General features: G+C 41.6%; 1 protein-coding gene across 1 annotated transcript in view; it reads left to right on the forward strand.

Annotated features, from left to right (window-relative positions):
• Nucleotides 1-13,771, forward strand: part of LOC137295235 (protocadherin Fat 4-like) — a 65,888-nt gene extending 52,117 nt beyond the window's left edge. The window contains exons 48-59 of the mRNA XM_067826552.1: nt 490-724; nt 1,664-1,777; nt 2,413-2,487; nt 2,987-3,172; nt 4,449-4,613; nt 5,215-5,374; nt 6,023-6,147; nt 8,976-9,230; nt 10,146-10,328; nt 10,864-12,205; nt 12,655-12,780; nt 13,305-13,771. Of these exons, the coding sequence (XP_067682653.1) occupies nt 490-724; nt 1,664-1,777; nt 2,413-2,487; nt 2,987-3,172; nt 4,449-4,613; nt 5,215-5,374; nt 6,023-6,147; nt 8,976-9,230; nt 10,146-10,328; nt 10,864-12,205; nt 12,655-12,780; nt 13,305-13,771 (3,433 nt within the window). The remainder of the gene's footprint in view (nt 1-489; nt 725-1,663; nt 1,778-2,412; nt 2,488-2,986; nt 3,173-4,448; nt 4,614-5,214; nt 5,375-6,022; nt 6,148-8,975; nt 9,231-10,145; nt 10,329-10,863; nt 12,206-12,654; nt 12,781-13,304) is intronic.
• The last annotated feature ends 579 nt before the right edge of the window (nt 13,772-14,350 follow it).

A 14,350-nucleotide genomic window follows, 5' to 3' on the forward strand; every position in this document is an offset into this window, starting at 1 on the left:
CCATGGCGCTTCGAGTTGATAAATATGTATGGAGTTATTTGGGTCAAAACAGACTGTATATTTATTATGGTGTTATCTATTTTCATATTGGTAGAATTGATGTACTCTACTTACCCTATTTACCCTACTAACAGGATCGGCGGGTCAAACTCGCTGAGTTGATTAACACATGCCATCGTATCCCAACTGCTTAGATCCACGTTCCCCCTGTTGATCACTGGATTGTCTGGTTCAAAGTCAGTTGTTTACAAACCGCCACCGTATAGCCAGATACAACCACAAACTGTGAGAAAATTCTTTTAGTTAGAGAATTTGCAGACATTTATAACCAATGTAACATGTAGAAATAAATAACTCTTCTATTCTAAGTGAAGCACGTGACTCTACCACCGAAATGTATGTGATTGAGTAACATAGCGCATTGAATGAAACATTCATCTTCTAATATGAACATATAGAGTTAGACTCCATATTTTGTATTTCATCAAGTGTTGAGTCAAGTGCGAGGGAGCCTCGGTTATCCAGCCTGTTTGACATTAAAGAGCGTACACTAGTTGTTGGGCTGGCCAGTGAGTTCCTGGACTACGAGACCTCCTCCATCTTCTCCCTGTTGGTGGAGACCGTGGACTCCGGCTCACCTCCGCTGTCCTACACGGGCACAGTCCGGGTGTTGCTGAAGGACCGCAACGATGCTCCGTCGGCTGTCCAGTTAAATAACAATGAGGCAAGTGTAGAAATGTCATTACTTGTAGAAATGTCATTTCGGCGTCTGTTCAGACATATTGACAGGTTGGTACAGATCAGAATGGTTTATAAACCAAGCAAACGTTTGCGACAAATTTGACTCAAGATTGTTACCTTAGTCCCACTTCTCTGTATGACATGGAATATGAACCATTTGGTGTGTCCTTTTGCAAGTGAATTCAACGGCTGTAAGGACATGTCGACTTACCTTGGTGATGAGTCTCCGATAGCAGATGATGAGTCTCCGATAGCAATTAATCGATGGGAGAAAAGAAGAAAGCTACTATCGATGCATCGATTGTTTGTGAAATTCTCGATATTTTAGTAATTGTCTTCAGTTGACAAATATGTTTATGTTTTAACTGTTTACCTTCTTGGCAGATATTAAAAGTGACTGAAACTACTTCAACTTCTTTTAATCTCACTTAAACTATGCCTTCATATGTGAAATGACTTCAATGCAAAGAGAAAAAGACTACTGCAATAGTATCGCCACTGCTTGTTGCAATAGACTATCGTTATCGCAATAGTATAATGCAACAGACTATCGGTATCGGTATACCGGGTTTCCCCTCAGTTGAAGAGTTTCGATTCCCCACATGATCACAATGTGTGAAGCCCATTTCTGGTGTCTCCAGCCATGATGTTGCTGGCATATTGCTAAAGGCGGCGTATAACTGAACTCACTCATTCAGCCAAAGTTGGAATTATCTGAAAATAGAACATGCGACTAATGTTCGGAGCTTACACAATATATGTGCTGTTTGCACATGTATTTGGTTTGCAAGGTTCAAGTACTGTGGTTCACAAACTGTATAACCAATGTGCACAATGACCGAGTGAATTGGACAGAGTACACATTGACAGGTTGTTTCAGTCACTTTACACACTGTTTGCAGACATATATATTTCGTGACAGATTCCCGAGCAGAGTCCAGTGGGCAGTGTAGTTGGCGTCTTCAATGTGACCGACCAGGACCACGGTCAGAAACATAAGTGTGAAGTGGTTAACATACAAGATGTACCATTCAAGGTATACTACAAAGAGACCAAATAATTATATAAGTGTCATACTGTTAGTAAGAAAAGTAGGACTTTTGGATGTCAAGTTCGGTATTGTGAGTGTCACGTTTTGCAGCGGTGACACGTCATCATTTTCATTCCTCAACGTTGTTAAACATGTTTTCCTTGAAGTGCCTCGTGTATGTATATATATAACACAACATTGATACTGCCCCTTGATACTGCCTGCCATTTCCCTGATGAAGGAGCAAGCATACGTTTCGAAACGTCATGTTATTCACAATGAAGAAGTTGACATACATGAATATTGCTTTTCTTATGCATTCCACCTTTAAATGCCCTAAATATATCAGAAGGAGAGTGTGTGAGTTAATATTTAAGTTGGCAATTTTTCACCATATCGTGACAGGAACAAATTCATTTACCATTTAATTGATTTTATTGATGCTTGCACGCATATGGTGTCACTGAAACATTCAAAAGGTGTTATCACGTAAATTAAACCACAATAAATACACCTTTCAATATCAATTAAAATTTTGCGTTAAAAGAATCACCTCAGTGAAAATGAAAACATGAAATGAAGAATTTAAAATACACTAGATGTAATGTTTTTTGGATTATAATTCAACTATTTTTGAACAGGTTGAGGATGACCTGAAGCTGGTCGTATTCAGGGATCAGCTGGATTATGAAGGTGTCAGAAACTATGTACTGCAGGTAATTATAATAGCAATAATAATAATTTATGTTTCTACAAAATACTGATTTGATCTGCTCTACTGAAGCATACGCTTTGTCGAGAACAGAGTTCGTGCGTGCATCTGTGCGTCTGTGAGTGAAATATTCCAGTTAATTCCCGTGTTAAATATAGTGTTGATGAATATGCGATTTGCACAATGACCTGCGTTGTACTTCTTATAATGTAATATACTGGACAAAATATTTAGGGATATATGTATATTTTGAAATTATGAATAATGATTTATCTACTCATTGCCAGGCTGATAATGTATCAGTCACAAAAAGACTGTATCCCTAACTTCTCTTGCCCAGTATATGATTACAACACTTTTTTTATGAGCAGCCACTGAATCCCATTTTCAGAAGCCGCTTTATCTCAAATATAGCTGTATCATCCATGAGTTGTTGATATGAAAATAGTTCCGTCAGTTTAGACGCTGAGTGAGGGTGCAGTGGATCTCCTATTTGTCCCCAGGTAATATGTCAAGATGAAGGGGCAGATGGGAGTTTCCTTAAGGTCAGCTCAAGCTTCACCGTCAACGTTACAAACGTCAACGATGCTCCATACAACATCACCCTGTCAAAGATGGTGATTCCTGAAAATGAAGAAAAGGGGAAAGTGGTGGCTGAAATCGCGGCCACTGATCCAGATGGTGAAAAGGTAACAGTGTGAGTGATACTGAGCGAGTATGGTTTTACGGCGCGTTTATGCTTTATGCAGGCAATATCACTACAGGGAACACCAGAAATGGGTCTCACACAATGCACCCATGTGGGGAATCGAACCGGGATCTTAGGCGTGACGAGCGCTTTAACCACTAGGCTACCCCACCGTCCCGTATGACTGATAGACCTACAGGTTTTTGAGAAACTTGCTTGAGAGACCAAAACCTTTTCTGCCAATATTGCGAGTGTTGGGTGCTACAGGTAGGGCAGGGTATACTTACCCTTTTGTGAAATCTCGTGTCAACACCAGTGCAATTAAGATATTTTGCCTTTTGAATATGAAGGAGGCTGGTTAATCTCTGATTCTGGCGTCTTATGTTGTTGTTTTTTTATATTTAGTTGCTTTTTTAATCACTTTACATCCATTTTGTAGGCATCACAACATGTACAAGATACATTTTCAACATAGCGTACTTAACAGATCTAGACATTTTCTGTTTTCTGGAACATATTTTAATATGGCAGAGTATACCAAAAATTGTGAAAAAAGCTCGTGGCATGAAGTCCAGAGCATGATTTTTTTCATATCTACAATCTGACTCGAGAAACTGCTTACTGATGTCATAGAAGTCTTGTAAAATTTCGTTTAGGCCATTTATGTGCGGCATTTAATCTGTATACTGTTTGTTACATAAAGAGTCAAGCTTATTGCATCGTTTCTTTTTTCTGTGTAACCAAATATGTGTGTTATATTTGGTTTTAAATGTTGATTTCAGTTTTATGTTTGATCCATTCCAACCAATGATGTCACGAGCTTTTTATATCTATAAAGTCAAATAAAGATTGTTTCAAAGTTTCATGTGTACCATTACAAAATGTACATAAAAGAGAATTCTGCAGTTTGTAGATAAAGGCACTTCTGTTTGCTTTCTATGCATTATGCGAAAGTGAAACCATCTTACCTTGCAGTGATTCAAAATGGAATAAAGTTATATATTTTCCACACGTCTTTACATATATTGGATCCAATATATGTTTTTGTGTTTAGATATGGGTAGAAGCGCGTTTACAGGAAACAGTACTTGTATTCATGGTATATATTTAAACCGACATTAATTGTACTAAATATTACGTGATGAGAGACTGCTTTCATCTTTGCATCTGCACATAATACCTTTTGAATCTACCTTTGATATATTCAACAGATACACTTTTACTGGAGGATGCAGATTTTGTATTTCTTTACATGTGGCTGTTACTGTGTTCTACAGGTCAAATTTGAGATCATTGATCCAACCGGGGATTTCAGTATCCAAGGGGACAGTACTCTGGTGGTTGGCACAGAGTTCAACTATGAGGAGACAACTCTTGTTTCTCTGACAATCAAGGCCAGTGATCCCGAAGGACTATCCACCACTACGACATTCAATATGAAGGTATTATACACAGGAATAGAGTGATTGGTTTGAGGAGAACAAATTATGAAGGGCCAATCAAAAACTAAAGTCATCGAACACGTCTTTCTGAAGAGTGAAACGACCAAACATTATCATGTCACCTAACGATCCAGGTATATGTCACGTTGACCATGCTTGAAACAAGGGGATACGTAATAAAGGAGCCCTTACACACGTACTGTGCAGCTATATCACGCCAAACAACACCCAACTTGTTTGCAAGTCATTGAACCCAGATATCGAACAAGGGCAAATTGTGTTCCCGGTACTTGGCGCTGGTGCAAGATGCACAATAACTGTTTTTTCTTACGTCAGAGTGCCACAAAGGCTTCATTGCCAGTGCAGTCATTCACTGAGTAGTTTGTCTATCACTTAATGAAGCGCATCATTTTCTATTTGGCCCAGCCATTTCTGCAAGGCCTCAAACAAAGTAAGACCAGGTTCCGAATCTCCGAGCTCACAGAGGCCTCTATTCGGTTATAAGGCATTATTTGTACATTTCGGGGAAAAAATAACTAGTTGCTTTAATCGGTAATATACCTTCATTCAGTATATCGATACTGCCCACTTACTCTGTCAGATAGGAGATGTGAACGAGGCTCCGAGGACAATTACCTTGAGTGCCAACAGTGTGGAGGAGAACGCCGTCCCGAGGACAGTTATTGGAACTTTGAGGACCGAGGACGAGGACTACAGTCAGACATTCACATACTCGCTCAGTGACGAGGACGTAGCAACAGGTATGAGAATTTATTTGAGGGAGATAGCCCTATGTGTATTTAACATCTATATTACAAACATGCGACCTTTTGGTGCAGATACTGACACAGGTATTAAGCAATTTGTTATCAAGAAAGTGGGTAAATGAGTTTGGTTTTAGGTCGCTTTTAGCAATATCCTAGGAATATCACAGCCGGGGACACCAGAAATGGGCTTAACTCGTTGCAACCGTCTGGAGATTCGAAATCGGATCTTTGGCGTGACACCTAAATATTAATACGAGGCTCCCCTAAGAACCATTCAAGCAAGTGATCAACTGAGCTGTGAAGGAGGAATGGTACCTTGCTGGTAGAACAGCCAGGTAATCAAAAAGCCTGTACACTGAAATTTTAATTTTAATAACTCACATACCTGGCTGTTTTACCAGCAAATGCCCGTCCCTTGTTAAAACAGCGGAAAGTGACAAGAACACATGATCGTTTATTAAACAACTTTGTTTCTCATCAGAGTTGGTCTGTGGATTTCATGAGACTGTGCAAAATTTGGTTTTGTTTAAGTTATTACAACTGCAGTTATTGTGTTAGTAAACAAATCGCCTCTCTCAAATGAAATGAAACAGACTGTACGTAAGAAGGTATTACTAATCTCAGGCCTCATATATATTTCAGGCCATTTTGCTATTGATGGGGATACACTGAAGACTGGCCACGTCCCGTTGGACTTCGAGGACTCCGCCATATATACGCTGAGGATAACCGCCACTGACAGTGGAAGCCCTCCCCTGAATGTACAGGTAAATAGAATACCGTATATCTGTAATGGTGTATTGACAAATTCTGTATTGACAGGCATGGCATTATGTGGTCAAAGCTACTCTTTGCAATCTTTTCAAAGTAATGTATGTATATATAATACTCAGGAAAATGAATGTGGTTTACGCTGCTTTTGACGCCACTTATATTCCAGCAATGTCACAGCAGGGAACACCAGAAATTGGCTTCACATATTGTACCCATGTAGGGAATCGAATCCGGGTCTTCAGCTTGACGAGCAGACACCTCAATCACGAGACTAACCCACCTTCCCACTTCTCAGATGAAGGGGTATATTACTGAAATTGAATAGATCCTTTCGAGAATATGAGTAAGTGAGTGAGTTTAGATTTGGCGGTGGTCTGGAAATAATCGAGTCTGGACCAGGCAATCCAGCGATCAACAATATGAGCATCGATCTGCGCAATTGGGAACCGATGACATGTGTCAACCAAGTCAGTGAGCCTGACCTCCCGATCCGGTTAGTCGCCTCTTACCACAAGCACAGTCGCCTTTTATAGTGATAACTCACTGAGATACCATGCCTCAGTTAAGCATGAATACCCCACTCAGACACATTATACTGACTTCGAGCCGACCAGTCCTTGTTGTTCCCAGTAATTCTGAGCGCCAGGCAAGGACCGATATGTACCATATTTTAAGGTCTTTTGGTATGATGCGGCCGGGGTTCGAACCTGCGAATATCGTTGGGACGCTCTAACCACTACACCAAGGAGGCGTTCTTTTAAATCTGTAAAGGTGGTACAGGAACATTAGGATAGTCAATCTTTTGGACCATCTTTAAAATTCTACAGTTGTGTAAAACGTGACTTGTCTTTGCATGTGTTTGTGACAGGAGCTACCGGTGGGGCAGGATATGCGTATCTCATTGCACTTACCAAAATTCATCACTATTAATTTTATTAGTGGTCTACATACACATGTTATGATATACATAATCGTAGTCATAGTCATATATAGTCTGGTTCATAATTATTGAGAATTTTTCTTCTTACTTTGAGCTATCCTCACACCTCAACTGATTCACTGATACTTAAAACTAAGTAATGGTATAAGGGAGGTAACTCATCTTGGCCTACTAAGTATAGTACAATTAGAGTTACCTCCCCTGAATTTGTAGCAGACGTCATTTTCCTCAGCACTGTCAACAATGTCTGCTGAAGATAAAAGAAGGTTGATTTTTGAGTTGTGTAATCAAGGAATTGATTATGTAAATACATTGGCAGAGAGAACAGGAACTCCTCTTTCTACTGTGTATAGGATTAGGAAGAATTTTAAAGAGGGAAAGGATTTTGGGCACCAGAAAGGAGCAGGGAGACCCAGAAAATTGGACTTCTCAGATCGCGTCCGGCTGGGAATTTTAGCGTCTAAAAAGCAAAGGGCAAGCATCTCCAACATCAGGTATGAAATGATAGAAAGGGGATCAACAGTTGTATCAAAATGTACAGTTAGAAGAAATTTGATTGATCTTGGATGGGAGAAAAAGACTGGAATTCCTTCTCCTCTCATGAAACAAGAACATAAAGACAGGCGTGTTGAGTGGTGTTTGGCACATGAAAACTTTGACTGGGAAAATGTGATTTTTACTGATGAAAGCTCAATATGGGTATATCCCAATAATGTGAAAATATGGACAAAGTCTGCGTCAGCACCGTTGTATCGACGACCTAAATACAGCCCAAAGTTTCATGTATGGGGAGGGATATCCTTATTAGGAACGACCCCGCTGTGTGTGTTTGAGGGAAATCTGACAAGTCAACGCTACACTAACATATTAGATAATTTTCTCCTTCCAAGTGCACGTGTTTTATGGAAATGACTGGATTTTGCAGCAAGATAATGATCCTAAACACACCGCAAAACATGCCAAGCAGTGGTTTCAGGAGAAAAATGTGACTGCATTACCATTTCCTGCATATAGTCCTGACTTAAATCCCATTGAGAACATTTGGGGGATGATGAAGGAATGTGTGAATCAAAAGGGGTTGACAAAAATTGAAGATATGAAGAGAGAAGTGGTCTGATACTGGGACAGCATAACTCACGAGACACTAACCTTTCTGATAGGAAGTATGCCTACCCGTCTTAGACTGTGCCGTGAAGCTCAAGGAGACTTGATAAAATATTAAATTGTTACCTACACAACATGAAAAGGTCAGTTCACTTTCACAATACATTCAATTTTATCTGATTTGTTCTCGTTTAATAATATGAAATGCTTTAGCTATTCTCAATAATTTTGAACCATACTGTAGTTGAGATTTCTTATGATAATGAAAATGGTTATATGGTTGAAATTTCAAGTGCATTTTCTTTGAATGACTGAGTGAGTTGAGTTTTACGCCGCACTCAGCAATATTCCAGCTATATGGCGGCAGTCTGTAAATAAGTCTGGACCAGACAATCCAGTGATAAACAGCATGAGCATCGATCTGCGCAAATGGGAACCGATGACATGTATAAACCAAGTCGGCGAACCTGACCACCCGATCCCGTTAGTCGCCTCTTACGACAAGCACAGTCATCTTTTATGGCAAGCATGGGTTGCTGAAGGCCTGTTCTACCCGGGGACCTTCACTGGTCGCAATTTCTTTGAAAATCAACATGACGTTATCACTTCAAATATCAGATTTGACACATTTGTCGAGACTTATTTTATTTAGTGTTGTGATCTGTCATTTGCGTAACTTTTTCAAAAGCTTTGCTCAATTCCTATATATTATGCACACACCATGTGCAATAATGTTAATAACACATTGACATCTACAGGTTCATTCATAAATTTCAGGTCGACTTTAATATCACAATAATAGATGTAAACGAAGCACCAACGGACATCGTCACTCAGCCAATCTCGGCCATTCTCGAGGACTCGAAAGTAGGATTGGTCGTTACGAATATCCATGTTGAGGACCAGGAAACTGACCAATCGTATTCATGCTACGTCACCAACAAGGACACCTCCTTCATCATACAGACTAGCACCAATGGTACCATGACCCTTGTCCTCAATGATGAACTTGACCATGAAACCACGCCCTCTGTATCAGTGGCTATATCATGTATGGACGGACTATTTAAAGTGAAAAAGGCGAGTGGGCGTTATTTTATTTTTTGTATTTTATCTTAACCGGTTAATTTGCAATGAGTAGATATGGTTTTACGCCGCTTTTAATATTCTAGCAGTGTCAGCACGGGGGGCACAAGAAAGAGCTTTACAAGATTGTACCTGTGTGAGGAAATTACCGATTTTGCGAAATCTCTTAGTTCGGCTACGTTTGATGCCGAGTGAAAGCGGTAAATACATACTGCAGTTTAAGATGAACATGACTGTATGTTATTGCCTGGTTACAACCGGGAGGCTAAATGTCTGGTTGTATTGTGACAGGGGGGCTAAAAGTTAGTTTCTTTTGCTACCAGGATGCCGAAAGTCACTTTTTTGTTTTGGTGACCGGGTAGCTAAAGGTTTTGTGATGAGGTTACACGTCACAGTTTTGTGATCGGGAGGCTAAAAGTCACTGTTTGTGAGTGGGAGGCTAAAAGTCTGTTTGTTTTGTGATTACACAATGCCATTTTAGAAGGTGGTCAAATGCAACATATGTCATATTTGGGATTTCACTTTCTTAGTAAAGTACAAATTCTAATACTTTTTAGGTTGAGGCCCATCTGGGATTCGAATCCGCTCCCTCAGAGTCAGGGTGGAAGTCGCGGCGGCTGACTTTGTGCGCTGGCGATTAGGTGCCTGACTTTGAGGGTGCGGATTCGAATCCTAAATGGGACTCAACCAAAAATGTACTAGAATTTTTACTTTACTAAGAAAGTGAAATCCCAAATATGACACATGTTGCAGTTCGTTGTGTGACCGGAAGCTAAAAGTCACTGTTTGTTTTGTGACCGGGAGGCTAAATGGCACAGTTTGGTTTGTGACCGGGGAGCTAAAAGTAAGTTTGTTTTGTAGGATTTGACTATAGTTGTGTCTGACGTGAACGAGCCCCCTACAGAGATCAAGCTAGATGGCCCCATGTTGTTACCAGCCATGGGACGGCCAGGCTACATAATAGGTCAACTGTCCGCTGTGGACGACGATGTCCAGCAGTCGCACACGTTCACTGTGAGGGGGGCGAACTCCGACATCGTGCAGGTCAGACGAGTTGTATTATATCGCTGTTTATATGTACTTCCGAGTGTTTGGCATGAAACTGCAGCATTATCTGTGGAGCAAGGTAACACAGGTCTCAGTGTTTAACTTTAAGGAGAATAGCCAGACTGTCACAACAATGACCAAGAAGATTTTGATTTTATAGTGGACATTTCAAAATAATTTACAATCTATTTGTCATTTATATTCTTCTTGCTACAGAAACTCTTTTTATGCAGTTTACTAGTATAATATTATCCAGTACACTTAAACTTTTGAAAGAAAGTGTCGTTCCTTGACAAGACGATGATCTCCAGCAACTTCAGACTAACGGGATCGGGTGGCCAGGCTTGCTGTCATGCTATCGTACCCAAACTGTCTAGATCGATGCTAATGATGTCAAATACTTGTTAAGGCGCCAGTATTTTACAGACAGCCTACATGAGGCTTAAGTATTGCTAAATGTCGTAGTAACAAAAGGAACGAAGTTGTTCAGTGAATGTCGATGTTATCAATAGAACTCCGCATGTTAATACAGGTGAAGGAGAAGAACAGACTTACTTTGATCAAAGCTATACCGATGGAGAAACTAATAGACCAGGCGACTCCGGAGTTAGTGCTGACCATCAAGGTAGTGGACAACGGACAACCAAGTTTGGCGTTGGAACAACAGCTAAAATTCCCCATCACAGACATTGACTTAGATGCCCTCAAACTTCCCGCCATCACCATCGACAACAAGAGGGTCCAGGAAGAGGCGGACGAGGGGACAGTGATAGGAGCTCTGTACAACCTTAACAGAACAGTCGAGGACAATGTTGTATTTGAGATACTTGAAGACGCGAATCAGTTGTTTCAGGTGAAAAATAACTCATATCTGGTACTGCAAGGTACTCTCGTTGGAATTACTGCCCCTTCGGTCAAGGTCACAGTTCAGGCGCGAAATACTAAAACACAGCAGACGACATCTCGGACTATTACGATCTTCATCAGAAAGTCCCTCAAATGTAAAAGGAACGACCAAGACTGTGATGTGGATGCCAGGTGTGTTATTATTAACACAACGTATGAATATTGTAAGTGTAATTCTGGTTTTGTTGGGGATGGATACACCTGCAAGGATTTTGACGACTGTTACAATGCTACAAAACCGTGTCAAAATGGCGCAACGTGTATTGATGCATTGGGTAGTTATTCCTGCAAATGCGCCAGTGGATTTGCAGGCAAATATTGTGAAATCAATCAAAACGAGAAGACTCCATGCTATGACCATAAATGTAAGAACGATGCCGCGTGTGTTGTTCATGGTGCGGACTCAAAGAAGTATATGTGTATATGCGACGCTGGCTGGACAGGTGAGTTTTGTGACACCTCTACAGATGACTGTCAAAAAGCCTTGTGCTACGGTGAAGGGAAGTGTGTTGACAGACACCTGACCTACATCTGTGAATGCCATGCGGAAAGGACTGGAGTCAGATGTGAATATCTGAAATCTTCCTGTGCTGAATCACCGTGTGAAGCTACTGATGAAGTCTGTGTTCCGAACTTTGAAAGGAAAGGACATAACTGTGTGAATGTTACAACTCTTGTTAGACTTCTAATCAAATACATCGCATCAAGATTGGGAGAAGTGAAAGCAAGACTCGTAGACCTCATACAAACATATGGTAGATTCCCTACCCAGGCTGTGAACGCTAGCAGTACCAGTCGAAGGAAAAGAGGATCCGACACCACTTCAAATGTCCACGTGTATATAACGGATGTCACAGAACCCAGTCCTGGGTTGTATAATGCAGATCTGATAGTGCAGGACTTCCGAAATGTCGCATACGATAGGGCCATTGTCTTAGCCTCTCTCAAGGACACATGTGATGCCATTCGTAAGTATGGGTTGAAAACATGATCGCAAAAAGTATATGATAAAGTTAAGATAACACAAGACTGAATAATTCTCAACCCCATGAACTGGTAATGCCTTTGACGCACTTTTTGACGCAAGTTCGCTTCCGGTTTTAGTGATTTTTTCTGTTAAGGTCTAGCTACATATTAACATCATGACGTCGGTCTGTTAAAATATTGCCTAAGGGAAAAGGGTGGTCAGCATGGTGAAATCAAATCCTAGCCGTGAGGATTCACACAGTCAGCAAGATCCAACACCATAACCATTCAAAGCTTCTAAAGTGACTCTTACGGAAATCACTGACAAGTACGGATTCCTCAGATATCTCCAATATTTTTCTAGATCCCCACCTGGAGCTTGTCATACCGTTTTCTTGACATTATGTCTGGTAGTGTAAATGCCTTACCAGACCATGTTCTCGCCCTGTAGGTTCTAATGGTCAGACCGAGACGATGTTATGTCCAGCTGTGGATGAGGCGGTGAAAAGTGCGTTCAAGGATGAGAGCAGGCTTGAGGATGGAGGGATGCCTATAGGAGCGGTAGCAGGAGCTGGAGGTAGGTCTGATGGCTCGGTAAGGTGTAGATGAGGGAGAAAGTAGGCATCATGTTAAATGAGTGAGTGAGTTAGTGTGGTTATACGCCGTTTTAGCAATATTCCAGCAATATGACGACAGGGACACCAGAAATGGGCTTCTATCATTGAAGCCATGTGGGGAATCGAACCTGGGTCTTCGTCGTGACGAGCGAACGCTTTAACCACTGAGCTGCTCCACCGGTCTTCATGTTAAATGAGAGGTATGGGGAATACATGTTGCTTTCAGATAAAAACATTCACATATCGTGAGGATATTAATGAAATATTTGTCTGCCTCCCATTGTATAATATAAACTGTGTATATGACAATCTTGAACAATACACCAGAAGAGATTAATTATATGTATTAGTCGGAAAATGGAAAATGAATTTAAACATCAAGGTAGCTCTCCAGAAACGTCAAGACAGTAGATATGTCTGAAAGGTCTATCAAACACAACAGTCAATAACTGTATAATGTCCATGATGCCGCTGTGCCCTATAGCGGAACGTAGCGGCCTAACGCCGGAACGTAACGGCCTAACGCCGGAACGTAACGGCCTAACGCCGGAACGTAGCGGCCTAACGCCGGAACGTAGCGGCCTAACGCCGGAACGTAACGGCCTAACGCCGGAACGTAGCGGCCTAACGCCGGAACGTAACGGCCTAACGCCGGAACGTAACGGCCTAACGCCGGAACGTAGCGGCCTAACGCCGGAACGTAGCGGCCTAACGCCGGAACGTAGCGGCCTAACGCCGGAACGTAACGGCCTAACGCCGGAACGTAACGGCCTAACGCCGGAACGTAGCGGCCTAACGCCGGAACGTAGCGGCCTAACGCCGGAACGTAACGGCCTAACGCCGGAACGTAGCGGCCTAACGCCGGAACGTAGCGGCCTAACGCCGGAACATAGCGGCCTAACGCCGGAACGTAGCGGCCTAACGCCGGAACGTAGCGGCCTAACGCTGTGACGCTGAAGACTGCATGACCGTGTGGCTGGATTTTCGTAAATTTTGCCTACGTACTGGTAACAGCGGTCTGGTTCAAGTTGGGTAGACGGAGCCACCAGTGCTCTGCAGGCGCATTCAAATTCGTACACTTGAAAAGCGTATTGTCATGAGTTAAAGAAATGATAAAACCCAGTGAAAATTGGCGAATTCCTAACAAAGCTATACACCAAAATGCAGTTGTTCACAAGCATGATATTTGCGCTAGTCAGCAATTTGATGCATGATTCTCGTGCATTTCAGCTGAATAAGGTTTGCAGTTTGTTCCCCCAAGGGAAGTATATACAGTGGAAGCTGCCCAAACTGGCATATGTCCAATCCGGCGAGTTGTCAACCTCGGCACAAAAACTTAGCTCCCTTGGCTTGTACATTTACCATCAGCTCACAATCCAGCATTTTGTCAAAAACCGGATTATTTCTTCAGCCCCAATAAGTGTCGGTTTAGACGGCTTCCACTGCATTTTACATTTGTTGAGTGGTCAAGGGAAGTTCTACTTGCGACATGTAGTGTCGCTTGTGTACATGTCCATGTAAAACATTGAC

This window comes from Haliotis asinina, chromosome 8 (assembly GCF_037392515.1).
Source record: "Haliotis asinina isolate JCU_RB_2024 chromosome 8, JCU_Hal_asi_v2, whole genome shotgun sequence".
NCBI lineage: Eukaryota > Metazoa > Mollusca > Gastropoda > Lepetellida > Haliotidae > Haliotis > Haliotis asinina.